At 44.2% G+C, this 18,467-nt stretch overlaps 1 protein-coding gene across 1 annotated transcript in view; it reads right to left on the bottom strand.

Moving 5' to 3' along the window:
* SMYD2 (SET and MYND domain containing 2) overlaps positions 1–1,240 on the bottom strand; it is a 52,361-nt gene extending 51,121 nt beyond the window's left edge. The window contains exon 1 of the mRNA XM_036273497.1: positions 987–1,240. Coding sequence (XP_036129390.1) covers positions 987–1,159 — 173 coding nt within the window. The 5' untranslated portion in view covers positions 1,160–1,240. The remainder of the gene's footprint in view (positions 1–986) is intronic.
* Positions 1,241–18,467: the final 17,227 nt, after the last annotated feature.

The raw sequence follows: 18,467 nt of genomic DNA, 5'->3' as shown, positions 1-18,467 counted from the left end.
GCTTCCTGCCTCGCTGATTTTACTAAGCACTCAACTCGATGGGAAATGGGCAAGATTTAAGAGACCGGATTTCATTCCTTTAACTATAGGTGTGACTATTTATGCACAGTCACACAACCTCACCTGTAAAATGGTGAGAGAGGGTGCTGTATTGGTGATTTCTAAGGTGTGTTTCAGGTCTGAAACTATCACAAGACTTGAGGCTATAATTATGTGTTGGTGTACGTGACTATATATGCATATATATGAACAAAGACATATGCATATGCTATGCTACAGTTAAATGCCATTTTCAACCACACAATTTGCCTAATTCCTCCCCCCTACCCCCACCCCAGGGGCTGTGTCTTCCCACTTCTGAACCAGGGCTAGCTACATCCCATCAGTGCAGTCCCTGAGAGTCCCAGGTGTGTGATCAGTGCCCCTCTGGCTTCTCTCCAAGCACCAAGTGCAAGAGAGTGAGAAGGAAGAAGAGGGCTAAGTACTTTACGTTAAATAATTAGTGTCATTAAGTTCCTTGGAGGAAACAGCAAGTCTGCGGCTAGGCTGGGCTGTGGGGAACAGAACACACCGCAGGAAGCACAACTGAAAGGTGACAGACTCCGGCTGCCCGAACCTGGAGCCGGCTGGCAATGCACAGGATGGGCAGCACATGGCCCTGCGTGGAGCAAGGCTGGCTCCCGGCCGAGCCCACGTTTGAGGGCAGTACCCCGCCCTCCCAGGCTGGCACATCCCGTCTCTGAAAACGTGCGGTGCGGGGCATGCGGCGGGACCTTGGCGCCTGCTTCCTACCGCACGTGGCTGGGCCCAGAGTGGGCTTCAAACGCCCGCCCGCCCCGCCCGCCGCTGGGGCCACCTCCGAGCGGCCGGCGCTAGGACCCCGCGCGCCGCGCGCACTTCCTCCCGCCGGGTCCGAGCAGCCCGCCGCCCGCCGCCCGCCGCCCGCCCACGCCCGCGCCCCCCGCCCGCCGCCCGCCGCCGCCTACCTGGCGAAGCAGTGCTCGCAGTGGTTGCCCCGCTCGTTGACCGTGAGCACGCAGGCGTAGGCCGGGCAGGAGAAGAGCAGGTCCCCCACCTGGAAGGGCTGCAGGGCCCGCAGCCCCCGGCCTTTGCCCGGGCTGCAGAAGCGCTCCAGGCCGCCGCCGTCCTCGGCCCGCATGGTGGCAGGGCGGCGGGCGCGGACGCGGCTCCCCGCGAGCTGTTATTGGAGACGCGTCACCCAGAGCTGCGGGGGGCGGGGAGGGAGCCGCCCGGCGGACGCGGCGCGGCCACCGCTCCCCGGAAGGGCCGACGGCCCCGCCCGGCCCTCGCGCGCCCCCGCGGGGAGGGGGACAGGCCCGCCGCCCCGCCCCGAGCTGGGACCCTCGGCGGCCGCTCCGCGCCCTCGGGTGGCTTCCGGCGCGGCCGCGACACCCCGCGGCGCTGGCGGCTCCGGGAAGGAGGGCGGGACACGTCTGCGCCTCCGCGGCGGCTCCTCGGAGAGACCGGGCGCCCGCCTGTCCCGGGGGCGCGATGGGGTCGCCCGCGGGGACACGCAGCCGGGCCTGCCCCGGACGGCCGGCTGGGCCCTGCGACGACCCGCCCTGGTGACTGGAAGGGGGCAGAGGGTTTCTCAGCCTCACGACTTCCGTCCTGGTCAAAGACCCTAGAAGGAGTCTTCGGGGAACACGGAAGAGACAGGACAGTGGCAAGTTTGACGTGCTGAGGGTTAGAGGTTTTTCACCTCGTGAAGCTGGGGGTCTTCTAGGGAGTCTCCCCGAGCGTGGGCTGTGAACCTGGCTGCCTCTGCCCCCGGGGGAGTCAGGTGCCTGGCCCGCAGAGCCTCCCAGGGCTGCAGACGCTGATGCTGCAGAGGAAGCAGCATTGCCCGCAAGGAACTTCGGCATTTTGGGGACAGTGCCATCCTGGGCCAGGGCCCGGAGCTCGAGTTTGCAGTGGTTTTAACAGCCATCTCAGAAAGGCCAGTCAGGTCAGGAGTCATCCCGAGGATTTAAAACACCAAAAGCACACAGAACGGTACTTACGTTAGTCCTGTACACGTGCGTGCTTATTGGTGTTACTCGTGTGAAAAAGAAGGATGTCATCTCTGTGAACATAGCATTATGTCAAGGCTGAAGCATGAAGAGAGAATTTAGCAGAAAACACTAATATTGAAAACTCAAGTTTGTTCTTAAACTATGTCACCCCAGTAAGTTCAAGACTAGCAAAAGGAAAGATGAATGTGACTTGGAATATGTCGTGAGATCAGTAGACTTTTCGACACTTCAGTGAAATTCCTGAAATGAACAAGCCTCTAGCCTTCCTATAAAGAAAAAGACATCAGGAATACTGTTTTATTTATGCATTTGAAGAAACATTTGCCGAGAGCACCCACTGTGTGCCAGACACTGCATAGAAAGATGGACAAAATGTAGGTCTGAACACATTCACAATCTAATAATAATTTCCATTAGTTATTGAGTATTATGGGCCAGGCATTGTACTAAGTGCATTCATCACAGTATCTCATTTAATCCCGAATTACAACAGATGGATGAGGTCAGTGTTATATCTCCCATTTCCCAAAGTAGGCATCTAAGGCTCAATAATTTCCAAGGCCACACAGTAAGCTGCAGGATTTGGTTCCTACATCAGGTCAGTCTAAAAGTGAGGCCCACACTCAATTTGTATCCCTGTGCAAACAAAGACAGCTCACTTGGTGTTATTTTGGTGGCTCGGACAAGGTGTTCCGTGGGAGCACAGGCAGGATCACATTCAAGAGATGGTCGAGCTGAGCCTGCCGGGTGGACGGCCCTGTGCAGTGCAGGAGAGCAGTCTTCCAGGCAGAGAGAACGATACGCAAAGACGGGGGCCTGAAAGAATTGTGTTGTTGCGTCTTCTGGGTGGTTCTGAGTGGGCTGTGAGTTCTCCAGGCGAGGACAGGGGAAAGGTGACTTCTCAAGAGGTGAGTTTTGTCCCAGATGTGGTGTGGGAGTCCCTGACAATGTTCAAGCAGAGGGGTGCCATAGTCAGTTCAGTGTCATAGACTGAGTTCTGGCAGTTTTGCAGGTGGACTGGAAGGGGAGAGGACTGAACTCAGGACCACCAGTTAAGGGAGCATCTGCAGCATTTTAAATGAGAAGTGAAGAAAGCCGGAAGGAGGCAGTGGCATCAGGGAAAGAGGCAAAGGTGTTTACAGGTAATTCCAATTTCTTGGTGGCATAAGATTTCTCCGTGTGAGTAGACATATAGCAAGTAGGTAACAGATAGTGTCGACTTTCTAGCTGTATAGGCTGAAGACAGGAACCATAAATATACTAGAATTTTGGGACTGGAAGGGGCTTCTTACTAATGAGGAAAATGAGGGCCTATGAAGTTAAATAACTTGCCAAATAACCCAGTGGCAGGCAGAGCTAGCATTTAACATTTAAATATCCGTTACATGCCTCCTGTGTTCCAGCAATCGTGATAGGGCTGGTGAGATAATGGTAACAAAGCTAACTTATTCCCTGCCCTCACGGAGCTGTGTACATTCTGGTGGAGGAAGCTGACTTGAATCACATCATCCCACAAATACAAACTGTCAGTGGTCTCAAGTGCTTAGGGGAATCTAACCTTGTCTAGGGAAGCTTTTCGGAGAGAGTCATGCCTGAATTAAATCCAAAGGATGAACAGAATTTAATCAAGAGAAGAGAGGAAGAGATGAGCATTCTAAAGAGGGAACAGTATGTGCAGAGTCGCACTGGTAGGAAGAAGTGTGACCTGTATGAAGGACAGTGACTGGAGCGGAGTGAGAGGGAGAGTGCTGTCCAGATGATTTTTTTTTTATCCTCACCTGAGGACATTTTTCCATTTTTTTGTTCAGATAGAGGGGGAGGGAGAGAGAGGAAGAGAGAGAGAGAAACCTCGACGTGAAAGGGACATATCAAGTGGCTGCCACCCACACGACCTAACCAGGGATGGGGCCAAACTGCAACCGAGGTACATACCCTTAGTGGGAACCGAACCCGAGTCTCTCTAGACCACAGGCCGATGCTCTACCGCTGAGCCAAACTGGCTAGCGCGGTCCATATGATTTTTAGGAGGTAAGTAGCTGTAGTTGGACAAGCTACAGGAGTCAGAAAAGCCTCTGACAGGTGCCAGGCTACTATGTTAGGTAAACTTTATGTCGGTCGTACTACCTAAATTGATTTTGACAATTATGTTTTGTTAGAGATGGATATTATATGTTAATGAAAGAAAACTCTCAAACCCTAGACGTTTCTGAATACATGCATACACAGACAAACCTTGGGTAAATTTTGGGGCTCTAGTTTTTAACTCTGATTTCTGGGGGCTGTAACCAGCACAAAGACGAAAAGATGATGTGGAAGTAAACAATTATAAACAGTAAACAGTTTACTATTTCAAGGAATAATTGTGCAAAGCAATCTACTTGTTCACTTTTTGATAGCAAGTATGTAATTGTTCCTCTTTCATTGAGAAAGATTTCCATCAGTTGAGAAAAACAATAGCAAAGCCACTGAGTTGTCTTTCCAGGTGAGTGGTGGCCGGAGCAGACTTATTTTCAGGGGTGAAGGTGACTGTGATTTAAGAACACAGGCCAAGAAACAGCCTCCTTTCAGAAAAATGCTTGTGCTGAACACAGAGTAATTCAAGATGGGAAAATAGTTAAGCAACAGCCATGCATTTAGGAACTTAGTTTACAAAGAAAACTATTTAAAACACATGGTCAAGGAATGGCAATGAGCCAGCCCGGGCAAACCGATGACAGCACTCTTAATGCAATTCATGCTTGTCACTCTCCACTGGGCATTCTCACATTCCGTGAAAGTCACCTTCCAGCTGCCAGGGCCCCTCCATCTTTTCCACTTCCTCCGTCCCACGGTTTGGAAGGAATGGAGTTTTCCGTTACTTCGCCTCACTGTGGCTCAGAGCAAGCCATGCAGAGATGAAAACCCCTTTTGCTTAATATCTCTAACCTAGAAATTGATCTCCGTCCTGAGTGAAATTTCCTTCCAATCTCAAATTAGCCCACGAAAGAAATAGCTCCGGCCTAGGGAAATCAAGCCTTAGCAAAGATGGAAAGCCGATGAACATGGGCAATGGACCTGTACCCTAGAGTGGTATACCTCTACGTGTATTTCAGTTATCGATGATATATTATGTGCTTACACTGAGGGAGACCGTCAGCATACAGATGTGAAAAGACCAACGTACATGCAAACAGCTATGCAGTAGCTGAATAATGGCATCCAGAGATAGTGGGACCTAACCCCTGGGACCTGTGAGCACCTTACATTGGTTACTATAGATGTGTTAAGTCGAGCATCTTGAGGTGGCATGATTGTCCGAGAATATCAGGTTGGATTACCCTGGATTATTAGCAGTGCGGGGAGGATTCAAAGCAGGCCGTGTGGCTGTGAGTCCATGCCCTGGGCCACTGCACCTTGCCGTCTTGCTATTTGGCACTATTTGGCGTGAGCCACAGCCCTGGGTGGGGAATCTCAGGTGCGGCTGGAGCAGCAGGAGTGTTCCCATGATGAGGGGTTCTGGAAGGCTGTGTGCACAGGGTTAGGTGCACTGTATGGGCACTATGGAGCCAGAGAAGGAACTTGGCAGATGTGATTCAATTACTGCTTTAGAAAGGTCATTTTCCTGGCTGAATGTAGAGTAGGTTACAGGAGGGTAGGTGCAGGGAGAGAGAAATAAGGAGTATAGTGCAGTAGACAGTCCAGAGGAGGGCGTTGCTAGCAGAAACAAGGGCAGTGACAGTGGTGATGGGAGGAGGGATATGGATTTGAGGACTTTTAAATAACAGGACCTGCCTGGCCGGTCAGGTTCAGTGGTTGAGCAGCGACCCAGGCACCCAGAGGTCACCGGTTCAATTCCCGATCAGGGCACATGCCCAGGTTGTGGGCCCGATGCCCAGTGGGAGGCATGCAGGAGGCGGCCAATTGATGTTCTCTCTCATTGATGTTTCTGTCTCTCTCCAAAATCAATAAAGAAAAAAATTTTTACAAAATAAACATCGGGACCAGGGGATTAGAGCCCATGAAGAGAAAGAAGAAGGGGGAGTATGAGCCATGAAATGGTCAACTGTCAGCACCTAACTGTGAGCTATTGAGCATTAAAAAAAAAAAATCTGCCCTGGCCGGTTTGGCTCAGCGGTTGGAGCGTCGGCCTGCGGTACAGAGAGACCCGGGTTCGGTTCCCGCTAAGGGCACGTACCTCGGTTGCAGTTTGTCCCCGGCCCTGGTTGGTCGTGTGGGTGGCAGCCACTCGATGTGTCCCTTCGCATCGATGTTTCTCTCTCTCTCTCTTCCTCTCTCTCCCTCCCGCTCTATCTGAACAAAAAATGGAAAAATGTCCTCGGGTGAGGATAAAAAATAAAATTAAAAAAAAAAAAAAAAAAAAATCTTTGGTTTAGTTTTTTTTCTTTTTTTTTTTTCCTAATGTTAACTATTGGTAACATTAAATGTTTGGGGTTTTTTTGGTAAATTATTAAAATTTAAGGTAAATACAATATATTTTCTTAAGCTGGAAAAAGAATTTGTTGCTTTGCTTGGTAACAAATGAATTGATGCAAGATGTTATCTTTAAATACAGCTAATTTAAGACCCAAACAATTATTATTATTTTTTTACTTCTTTTTTTTAATCTTCATCTGAGGATATGTTTTTACTGATTTTTCCCTCATGTCACTGACATTTTTTAGTGTCATTAAACATTGACCTATATCATCATCTGTAATGGTGCCATGGTCTTCTGTGTCTTCAGTCTGTCTAGACAGTATTCCAATACACAGTCTTAAACAGCTGTTTAAACAGCTCTAATAAATACATTGCTTTTCTTTAGGGAAATGTGACTGGTACTGTTTCCTGGAGATTCGCGACCCATTGTCATGTATTAAGCACATATTTATTGAACACCTACCAACTGTGCTAGGTGCTAGGATTAATATATTTAAGGCTCTGGAAAGTCTTCTTGTAAAGAAATCTTTTACATTTTTTAAATGTAAGGTTTTCCAAACTTGAATTCTATTTTTATTTTTGGTCGTGGAAATCTCCCCCTTTTTGAAATAGAGTTATCTACTAGTATTTCATTTATCTTACTTGGAATGGGATTTAGAAAACGCTAATCTAGTATCAGGCTTGTTGAAAACTACTAATTAAATGCCTGTATCTACCTGTTCCTTTTATCGGAACTCTGAAAAAAAAAAAAGTCTTGGGAATGATTTACAGGAAAGATATGATTTAGACATTTCAGAAGAATACATCTAAGATATAAATTGCCAGCTTAATGTCCAGTAAGTAGTATTTTGGTACTAATATTTTATGGGACACTGGAATTTTATTTTGCTTTATTGGTTTTTTTAAAAAAATAGTATTTATATTATTAGAACAAAGGGGGTACTTGAATGCAAAAAGGGAACGTGGGATATAGTTTTTAGCTCTTCAGTGGCTTTGTTTGGCGTAAGGAGTAAATTTGCATGAGGAAGTAGAATAGACTGAGGAAGAGAGAATCAAAGGAATTAAGGATAGAGGTTATGAAGAATATGTAGCAACATGTGAAATAATTAAAGTACAGCATTTGGTAGAAAAAGAAAGACACCAAATCCCATTTATAATATGTACAAACCAATAAGAAAAAAATTGGGTGGGAGGAGGGGAAATCCAATAAAATAATAGTGTTTGGGTTTGGTGCTCCCCCCCCCCCCCCGCCCCATCTCTAATTGTGGTTTTCATTTTTATTTTTAAAATATATAATAAAACCTAAAAGGAAAGAAACACTAAAGGATCAGACAAAATTAGGAGAAGAAAGGCTTATGGAGGAGGAGGAAGGTAGTCGTTGAGTCTTACAAAGGCAACACATAGATTAAAGTGAATAGGGGTAGAAGAGAGAACATTTCATTTGTCCTGGAGGAGATCATTAATGGCACGAGCACTGTGAAGTGGACAAAAGCTAGTCTGTCGTGGGGTCAGATGAGAGAGCCAGAGAAGAATAATTTTTTTTTAGGACCTGGGAGCATAATAATTCACGGAGAGGTTCCCACCAGCCACTGTGACTTTAGTTTGGGTTTTGTCATGTTGGGATTCTGCCTATATCAGGTTTTTTTTTTTTTTTTCCAGGAGCTGATAAAATGAAAACCTTAAAAAGAAATCCTGTGAGGAAGTTTCTTTGCCCTTATATTTGAACTAAATAATAAAGAAATGGTAAATTCTCTTTCTGAGCTGTGCTAGAAATGCTACCATATAGAAATCTTAATAATATACTCTGTGCATGCCATTTAAAAACAGGAGCACCTGGTTGCCCAAGGTCATTTCAGATGCCTTTTTTTTCCTCAGTGGTTTGTGTATATTTTATCCATAAAAGACAAATTATTATGAAAGGATATGAAATATGGGTTTAAGGAACTCAAAGAACAAAGTGCATTTTTTGCTCTTTGAATTTCTTAAAATTAAGTTCTTAAGACTCCTGCTGCTTACCTTCAAGCAAGCCACCTTGGAACTACTCCATGAAACCCGGCTAAAGGACGAACCAAAGAGTTTCCACTTATATATACTTAAAAAAAAAAAAAGCGCATGGAAGAGAGAACATTTAAGTCTTCCAGTATCCATACTTATTAACTAAATTGAATGCCCGCGGTGGGTCTCATGGGAGCACACAGTAGCAGCCTCTTTGTATTACAACTCAGCCAGAAGCATTTATTCCCTTGTAATTAAGGCCAAGGGTGCAACCAGTGATGCGAATGGAAGCAATTATGTGGATTATTCAGTTCCCTCCACATTTCTCAAGAGTTTGTGTGTTTGTGTTTGTTTGAAGTCCCTGTATTGTGTTTCCCTCGGTTCTCCTTGGCCCTGCAGGTCCAACCTCAGATAAGAACAATAGCTACTACTCATGTGCCAGACACTGTTTTAGGTGCTTTAGATCCATTATCTTTGTCCATCTTTTCAAAACTCCGTGGGAGTTAAATGTGCAGTCATAGGTCCCCAGAAGCAGATACTGAAATGAGGTTCAAATACAATGGGTGTATCCCGGAGGTGGCTCCAGGAGAGACCAGTGTAGCGTGTGGGAAGCAGGCCAGGGACGGAGTTGAGCCAAGCAAAGGTGCATCTTAGGCCAAATCCTCAAGTCTGTCCCACAGAACAGCTCTGGGGTATAGGCTAGGAAAGGGAGCTTGACTTCCATCCAGCTGCATCGTCACTGGTTAGCAACCAGTGGGGGTAGCAAGGTATGTGGGTGTGGGGGAAGGAGGAGGGAGTCTATGAAGGAAGAAAACCAGGTGCTTACTGAAGAAGGTGCGACAGAAACACCTACATTGTCTGCTACACGTAGGTACAACATCTCCATGTGCAAGTTGAGGCCACTGAGTCTTGCCCAAGATCTCAGAGCTCATAAGTGGAGCACAAACTATTTTGATTTGATTGGGTTTCTTAAAATGCTGTAAGTTGTCAGTCTGAGGAACAATCCATTAATTCTTTGTTAAACGAAGCTTCAGCTACCCAAGCCTCCAAGGTAAACTCACAGAACAGACTAAAACTTTAGATAGTTGATGTGCTTTGTAGAATGTACTGCTTCCAAACCATTTAACCAATGGAAACTGCCCAGTTCTCAAAGAATTATGTAAAATAATTCCACGAGTCTTTCTTAACAAGATATATTCACACACAGCCTGTTTTTACCTTGTGATGAGGTCAGTTTAAAATGCTGACCTGGTTTTCTACATACTTATCATCCTCTTAATCTCCTATTTTGCTCTCCAAGTCACGACCGTGATTTTCTTGGTCGGTTCCGGTATAACACTCTTTGTTTTCTGAAACATTTTTAGAATTCTTTTCAAAACTTTAAAGGAGTTCACTTAATTTTTTTTCCTCAATGAATTCTCTTTATTTTTCTGTCTTATAATGGGGAGTATAAATAATACTTGTCTATCCCCTTCCACTGAGTAAGAAGAGGAAATGTTTGTACCCAGTGGGGGGGACCAGGGAAGAGACTCGGGAGTTGAAGAGTGGTTGTGCTGGTGCCGGTGACAGGAGAGAAGCAGGCGGTAATCCGACCTGCATCAAGAAATCAGCTAGAACCTTGCTGGCCCAGAGAAGATGACAAGGTAGAGAAGAACTGGGCAGACCAAGAGCAACCGCAGGGGACGCCGCAGGGCATGCAGGCCCTGCGCGGTTGTCTCCTGTAGGTGGTGGGTAAAGGGAAAAATGCTCCTTTCTTTTCAGTTTGGCAAGGGTGATGCTCTGGGAGTACACTGAATTCCTTCCTAGTCTCTGCTGTGCCACTGTGCCTGCCCAGGAGGGGAGGAGGAGGCTGGGGTGCTTGCAGAAGGTTCTGAGATTCCAGATAATAAAAGGTAACGCTTCTGTGGTGTTTATTAAACTCAAGAGACTGTTCTAAAAATTTTACATACATTGACTCCTTAAATTCTCCTAACAACCCTATGAGGAAGGTACTCATGTTATCTCCATTTTACAGAAGAGGAAACTGAGGCACAGCGACGAAATAATGTTCATCACACAGCCAGTTGTTGAGCTGGGATTTGAGTCCGTGCCGTCTGCTTTAATTCCATGTTCCTACCCACTACTCGGTACCTCTCACGGAGAATGTAGAGAAGGTGAGCGGAACGTTACTAAAAATTATGTATTTGTAGTTTAATCTGTTTCCGAATGCTTTGCAATTTTCTGAGACCTCTTTCAACACTGGGTAATAGCTAAGCTATAGGAAAAAACTTGATTTCTGAAAGTTAGAGCCATTTACCAAAAGGTCTCCAAGATGATACAAAGTGGAAAAAAACCATGTACCTGTTGGGAAACTTGAAGCAGAGGAAGCAGCTTCTTGAAGGGGGGCAGGGGCTCCCTTGGGTTGGAGAAGATGTGTTCCCTCCCAGGGGGAGCTGGCACCCGGAGCTGTTACATCAGACTTACTCTCAACACTCAGCTGCTTGCTAAGAATTAAAGAGCTGGAACCAGATCTACTGAGCTTCATGTTACCATGGTTTGGAGGAGGTGTACAATTCCCGTGATATATTTAGTCTTCAAAAACAGTTAGATTGAAGATGAGCTTTCTTACCCAAAAGAAAATATGTTGATATTACTTGTGATTATTTGTCTCGTGTCCCCAAGTAAACAACCACACATCTATTTATTCTTTTGAGCAAAGCAAACCGCCTACCCATTTATGGTCTGTGGACAGGACTGGCTGGTTTGTGGACTGGACTGGCTGGGGGTGGGGGTTGGGTTCACACACTTGCAAAGGAGCCAAGAGCTGCTAGTGCCTCTGCTGCCCTCTAGAGGCGTGTCCGACAAAGACAGCTCCTCTTGAACCTTCCCTGGAAAGTGCAGAGAGATGCCACCCTTACTCTCCCTTTTGAATCTCCAATGAGAACCTTTGTCCAAAGGTGATGAGGTGAAAACACTCTGCACTTACAAACCAATAATGGGGCTTAATTACAATTCTGAGCCAGCCCTTTGGGAGTCACTCTGTACTCAGGGAAGGTATCAAGCTTTCATCGTGTGTTTCTTGCCCCACCCGGCCCCAGATCTCAGACAACAGATAGAAATTAGTCAGGGTTGTTTTAAAACTATGGATAAGCTAACACACAGCATCTGCCACATGCCAGGTACTATTTTAAGTGCTAGATACTAACCTAGTTAATCCACCTGATGGTCCTGTGAGCTATGCAGCATGACCGTCTCCAGCTTACAAATAGGGGCGCTGGGGCAAAAAGCGATTGTGTGCCTCTCCCGGTTCACGAGTGACAGAGCTGGATTTGAATCTGTGTATGTCTGGCGGCAGGGACTAGACTTGTGACCGCCTGACTGGACTGTCTCTTTCGGAGCTGTTAAAGCATGCGTCAAAGTCTAATTTTAAAGTAGAGGTTTTGGTAAAATATGTTAACCTGAATCTAGAGGAAATGATTGGCCTGGACACTTTTCATGACATGACAGACCGAAAAAATGGAGGAAGAGGAGAAACAGAAGGGGAAGGAAGAGGAGGAGGAGGAGGAGGAGGAGGAGGAGGAGGAGGAGGGAACTATTCTAGAGCTATGGCATGGTCCATGGTTATCTCCTAAATATAAAAAACAAAACTATAAACATTACTAAGGAAATTTGAATATGGACTATATTGGATAATAACATATTGTTAAATTTCTTGAGTATGATCCTTTTATTGGGGTGATATAGGAGTATGTTGCTGTTTTTTTTTTTTTTTAATTTTTTTTATTGATTTTAGAGAGAGAGAGAGAGACAGAAACATCGATGAGAGAGAACATCGAGTGGCCGCCTCCTGCACGCCCCCCACTGGGGATCGGGCCCACAACCCGGGCATGTGCCCTGACCGGGAATCGAACCAGCGACCTCTTGGTGCATGGCTCGATGCTCAACCACTGAGCCACACTGGCCTGGCTGTTGCTGTTCTTAAGTGATACTTGATGAAGTATTTAGGGGTGAGATGTCATGCTATCAGCAATATAGTATCAAAAACTTCAGGGAAAAACTATATATACACATAAGAAAAAAAGGAAGTACGGCAAAATGTTAAAAATTGTCCATATGAGATATAGATATATGGTATTCATTTTACCATTTTTAAAACTTTATGTAGGGTTCGAAATTTTAGAGTAAAAATTAGAGGAGAAATAAACTTCATCTCAAAGTAAGAGCCAGCCAAGGATATAGCCAGTTTATCTGCCTGGATCACCCTGAGCAAGGACAAATGGAGCTGGAATCCATAAGCAAGTTTTGAAATCTGTGGACATGTGTTATGTGTGGGTGTATGAGATATTAAAGCTTATTTAGTAATGTTTTCCCATTAGTAATAGGTATTACATGCATCAGTGTATCTTTTCAAAATATATTCACATTTCCATCCAATGGAAAATAAAGCAAATTATAATGTCCTTTATAAACGTAAAACAGGTCTTATTTCAGTCTTAGAGCTACTCCATTTTTTTGTCATCAACAAAGAAGGCGTATAAAGTAGTCTACCTTTCCTATTTATGTATTTAGGAAATGAATGTCCCAGGCACAGATCAAGGTGTTTGAAAAGCGCAGGTGAACAAGCCAAGATCCCTGAACGCATGGTGCTTGTCTGCGATTGGAGAGGAGACAAGCATGACAATGAAGTCAAGTGCAAAGAATGTACGAAAGTGATCGTTGCCAAGGAAAAGCAGAAACATGGAGCAGCTTGGCAGGAGGTTGGGATAGGTGGTGGTGGAGAAGAGAGTTTGCAGTTTTAAATAGGATCCCCAGAGGTTTTATTCGGATACGACCTCATGCCATCTGGAAGGGGAGTGGAAGAGAACAGCGAAGAAAGTCCCTAAAGTGCAGTGTGGCTGGAGCTGAGTGATCAAGGGGGAAAGAGCAGAGGATGTGGAGTCAGAGAGGACATGGAGGACCAGTCTCTAGAGGTTAGTATGAAGGTGTTGGTTTTTACGTTGAGTGTAAACAGGAAGCCACTGGTTGATTTTGAGTGATGTGATCTGACTTAACATTTAAAAGGATTGATATTTTAGGGAGACAAAGCTGGGAGCAGGGTCCCCAGTGAGGCTATTGTGATAGTCCAAGCAAGAGATGACAGTAACTCAGCACAGGTCAGTTGAATTGGGGGGGTGGAGAGATGTGATCAGATTCCGGATATGTGTTGATAGTAGAACCAACAGGAAGGATTTACTGATCAGTTAGTTGTGTTTGAGAAAAAGAGATGTCCCACAGATGACCTGATGTTTAATCCCGAACAACTGGAACAATGAAGTTGTCTTCCACTCAGATAGGGAAAATTAGGGAAAGCAGATTTTGAGGCGGAAGACCATGAGTTGAATTTTGGACACGCGGGGTTTGAACTGTCCGTTAGACATCCAGATGGAGATGCCATGACGGTAATTTGATATAGAAGTCGAGATTGAAGAGAGGTTGGGTCTGGAGATTTCAGACGTGATAATTGGTGTACAGATGCTATTTAAAGCCATGAACCCTTTCCTGGCCGGTGTGGCTCAGTGGATTGAGCATCATCCCATGGACTGAGAGGTCCCCATTCAATTCCCAGTCAGGGCACATCTCTGGGTTGTGGGCTCAATCTCCAGTAGGGGGCGTGCAAAAGGCAGCCAATGGATATTTCTAGCTCCCTCTCCTTCCTCTCTAAAAAAAAAATCAATTAAAATAAAACCATGAACCTGACCTAGGTAGGATCACCAAGAAAGCGAGTGTGGACGGAGAAGAAAGAATGTTAAGAATTGTGCCCTTAGCATTATTCTCTTTTATATTTCTTACACTTGTTATGGTTCTCATTTTGTTTTTTAAATTATTACACTAGACAAAATTAAAGAAAAATGGAGTTATCTAAATCACTGAAGATTATCTATCAAATAAATTTGCAAAGTATGTTAATTTTCCTGAATTATCTTCTTTCATTTTTCTACAAATGTCTGCATTATTTAGACACTAGAACAGCTACAATTTTAGTTGCTTTATTCTAGTGTTACTTAATCAATAATTTGTTAATCTTTAGCACAGTAAAGTTCAAAAATGCTTTCAAGTAATTCTGTAAGTGAAGTAATCCTCGTCTGTATTTATTTTCTGAATTTAAGTAAGATGTTCTGTTGGAATGTGATTATTCTTTCCTCTTTTCCTAATGCTTATGAGTTGATGGTTCTCACTTTGGTGGCACAGTCAATGGCTTTTATAAGTTATACTCATAGAACTAGAGAGAAGAAAAAATTCTGTCTCTAGGCAAAAAAACTAACCTAATAAAGACACTTGGTGAAAATAAGGAGTTCACTCAACAGCAAATAAGCCCGTGTCATAAATGCATTTTTTAAGAAATTTGAATGTTAATGTTAGATCCATTTTAACATTCTTTTATAATTAACTGGGTAAATGTGGGCAAGCTCAAGAGCAGTTTTTTGTAATGAATTATGTACTTGTGGTAGGCAATTTGGATAACATAAGCGTTTGATGAGATTTACCAGTAAAGAAAAAAACCCAATTTAATCCAACTTAAAAAATAAAGGAGTTCACTGACTCATGTGGTGGAAAATACAGAGGCGGTCGGGTCCCCGGGTTTGTTTATCACGCATCTCGTGGTGTTGCTCCTGCCTCCCTGCCCTGCCATCCACCGTGTTGTCTTCCGCCGAAGCTGGCTTTCTCTGCAGGCCTAGACAGCTGCCAAAAGTAGCTGGGCTATTTGCTTTCTTGAAAATGTCCAAGGAGAAAGAATGTCTTCCTCAATTACCAGGCAAGTGATCTGAGCGTAGGGCCAATCCTTGTGACCAGAAGAATGCCATGTGCCGATAGTCTTATGGCCTCCGTCACTTGATCCCCGTGACCAAAGGGACAGGATGCCCTTGACTCGCTTTGGAGAAGTCAGTGAGGTCAGCGCCCTTTGAGGCACAGGCTGCTGCCCAGCGGGCGAGGAGCGGCAAGGCCGTGGGGAGAGGGTCACCGCAGGTGATCCAAGTCCATGGACACGCCACTTCAGTTCACTGTTGAGACTCAGCTTCCTGACCTTGACTGTATTTCTCATGGACAAGAGACAAAGCATTTAGTTATTTTTTAACTACTAGCCAGTATAAAAGTGAATGCCTTGTTGCATCTATAGAGGATGTCTTTTTGCCCAGAGCAGTTACAGAACAACATGCATAAACGTCACTTTTAATATGAGCACTTCTCTGTCACTGACATTGAACAAAGTTTTGTGATAGAAGCTTGTTTCTAACCCTTTCAAGTCCCATTAGATGTATGATTCTAAGAAAGACACGGTATTGACATCGTAGTTTCATGGCGGAGGGTTGCCACTAATTGATGAATCCAACATTTGTGATTATCACAGCTTCTCTCCAAAACCATACTGAAATTAATGCGAAGGTGTTTTAAGAAGTACGAATCTTCAGCGACAGGACTGTCATGAAAGGGGACAGAAACAAAGTGTTGGGAGCTAGCAGGGCGATGGACAGTGCCAGGCCATGGACACAGGAGCCGCCAGTGGAAGAGGCACAGAAGCAACCGCGTCTGAACCTCTGAACCCCCAAAGGCTCAGGAACTGGCAGCACAAGGTGTCTCTAAAAGTGAGGGTGCAGATGGGCTGAGGGGAGACTGTTTGCTAGGCAGTTAAAGAATCACTGAAGCCCCAGCTCAGTCTTCTCATGCTGTTGTAGGTGGGCAGTTAGTTGTCCCCCTTCTCTGTTCCTCCGCACCATCATTTAAAAAGATACTTCTTTTTGAGGGAGGTGAACCAGAAGATCTCTGCACTGAAAGACACAGGCATGGCTGAGGGCAGGGGTAACCTCCTAAAAAAAAACCTCCCAAAACCTCATAATAAAGAGGAAGAACCTCAACTTTAATTCCTTACCACGCTCCCAAAAATGCCAGAAGCCAGGCAGGCGGTTGGTTGTCCCTTCTCTGAGAACGCTGACTAGCCCAAGACTATAGACCTAAAAGGACTGGCAGTCAGGGATCCAGTAATGAAAATGGCTGAGCGCAGTCACCTTATAACGCAAGTCGATCACTCATGAAAACTCATCCTCCCACGACTTCCAGTCAGCTTTTTAGTTCTCCAGTTTAAAGTAGGAGAAGATGATCATACATTTGCAGGAAACCTAGTAAGAAAGAGACCAAACAACGGAAACAGAAATTTGGAAGAAATAGGAACTGTGTGCAGAGAAGAAAACTGTGAGGAAAAAACTAGCCTCAGAAATATAAGAAAAGTCATATCTATGAAAGAAGAACATGATGCTATAAAAGAAGAACATTTAGAGATTATAAAAGAACACTTGGAATTAAAATATGATATTAAAATGAAAAAAATGAAGGAGAAAGATAAAATAGTGAAAAATAAAGTATAACAATTTAACAAGCTAGAAAATAGATTAAATTAATTAAAATACATGAAATGGATTTTTAAAATTTAAAGAATCAGTGTAGAAATTTCCATATTTAAATAACATAAGTTCCAGAAAGAGAAAATAAACAAACACAAGAGATAGAAATTGGCAGAGAAACAATTTATGAAAATTTTCTCGTTGTAAATTGAAGGAACCCACCAATAGCATAGCACAATGGATGAAAACAGATCTACAGAAGATCATCATAAAATTGTAGCACACTAGAGATAAAGAGAAAATCATAAAGCTTCCAGGGGAAGGGGAGTTGAGACCAAGTCACATACATATAATGTCAGAATGGCATTTGAGTTAGCAGTAACAACACTAGAAGTTAGAAGAAAATGGAAAATGTCCCCAAAATTCTGAGGGTAAATGTTTTCCAACCTGGAATTTTATATCCTGCCAAACCATCATTGAGAGTAAAGATACTTTCTGACATGGGAGGTATCAAAACATTTGACTGTTGTGAACCCTTGACCAGAGCTAACTAGAGGATGTGGTATGCCAAGACGAAGAAGAGAATCGAGTGGAATGACGTGGTATCAAGGACACAAACACGGGGAGAAAGAAATTTCCTAGGATACCTGGAAAGGAAGATTGGAGGATTTAAGAGTAAATATAATCATGACATATTTCATTTTATATTTTGTTGACTTTAAGATGCTATCAATTATAAAATAAGCCATTATGTTATGTTCAAGTAAAGAAAGAGAAATCTCTGCAGTCAAACAATGACACAGTTACTTAATGCGAGTCCTGTGTGATGCATGAATCAGTCACATCAGTCCCTGTTGCTTTGAAATTTTTCCCTTTTTTACTGAGGCATTTGGCGTATTTTCTGGTCTTCAGCTGCACTGCTGGGAAAAGGAATCCCTTCCATAGTCTCGTGAACCAGCAGAACATAGTTTCTTTACTCGTATCTTTTTTCTCAGATTTCTCACAAAGCACTTGGTTATGCTTTGCAAGAAAATATTGAATTGCTGTCATTCCTCCTATGACAAATGTTTGCTTTACTGGTAATCAATTCGCACTGCAATACTCTGTCTTTTTTTGTCTTTCTATAGAACCGGGACTTCTCAATCCATGGAATGATGCTCAACCCACTGAGCCACACTGGCTGGTCTCTGCCAGTCAACCCATGCATAAAGAGGTCACTGGTTCGATTCCCAGTCAGGACACATGCCCGGGTTGTGGGCTCAATCCCCAATGGGGGGTATACAGGAGGCGGCCAATTGATGTTCTCTCTCATCGATATTTCTCTCTCCTTTTCTCTCTCTCTAGAAATCAATAAAGAAAAAATATTTTAGAAAAAACAAGTCTTGGTTGACATTTTAAAAACCTCAGGAATAACTTTCTAACAGGAGATGTAACACACCAGATGTATTTTAAAGCCTACTATGTCTGTGGTTCGTATGGCATAGTTAGTTATACTAAACTAAGAGATCTATGTTGTTATTGAGAGTGAATTTTTATATTTTGGCTCAATATAATCTTACCCAAAATATGTAGACATGAAAAACTTTCTCCCTCTAAATATCTTGTTAATGCCGGCACTTGGGGCTAGAATTCTTTGCCCCTCTCTGCAGGTTAGCGGCCATGGCTG

This window comes from Molossus molossus, unplaced genomic scaffold (genome assembly GCF_014108415.1).
Source record: "Molossus molossus isolate mMolMol1 unplaced genomic scaffold, mMolMol1.p scaffold_m16_p_20, whole genome shotgun sequence".
Taxonomy (NCBI): domain Eukaryota; kingdom Metazoa; phylum Chordata; class Mammalia; order Chiroptera; family Molossidae; genus Molossus; species Molossus molossus.
Note: the sequence above shows the minus strand (reverse complement) of the source record. Positions and strands in the feature narration are given on the sequence as shown.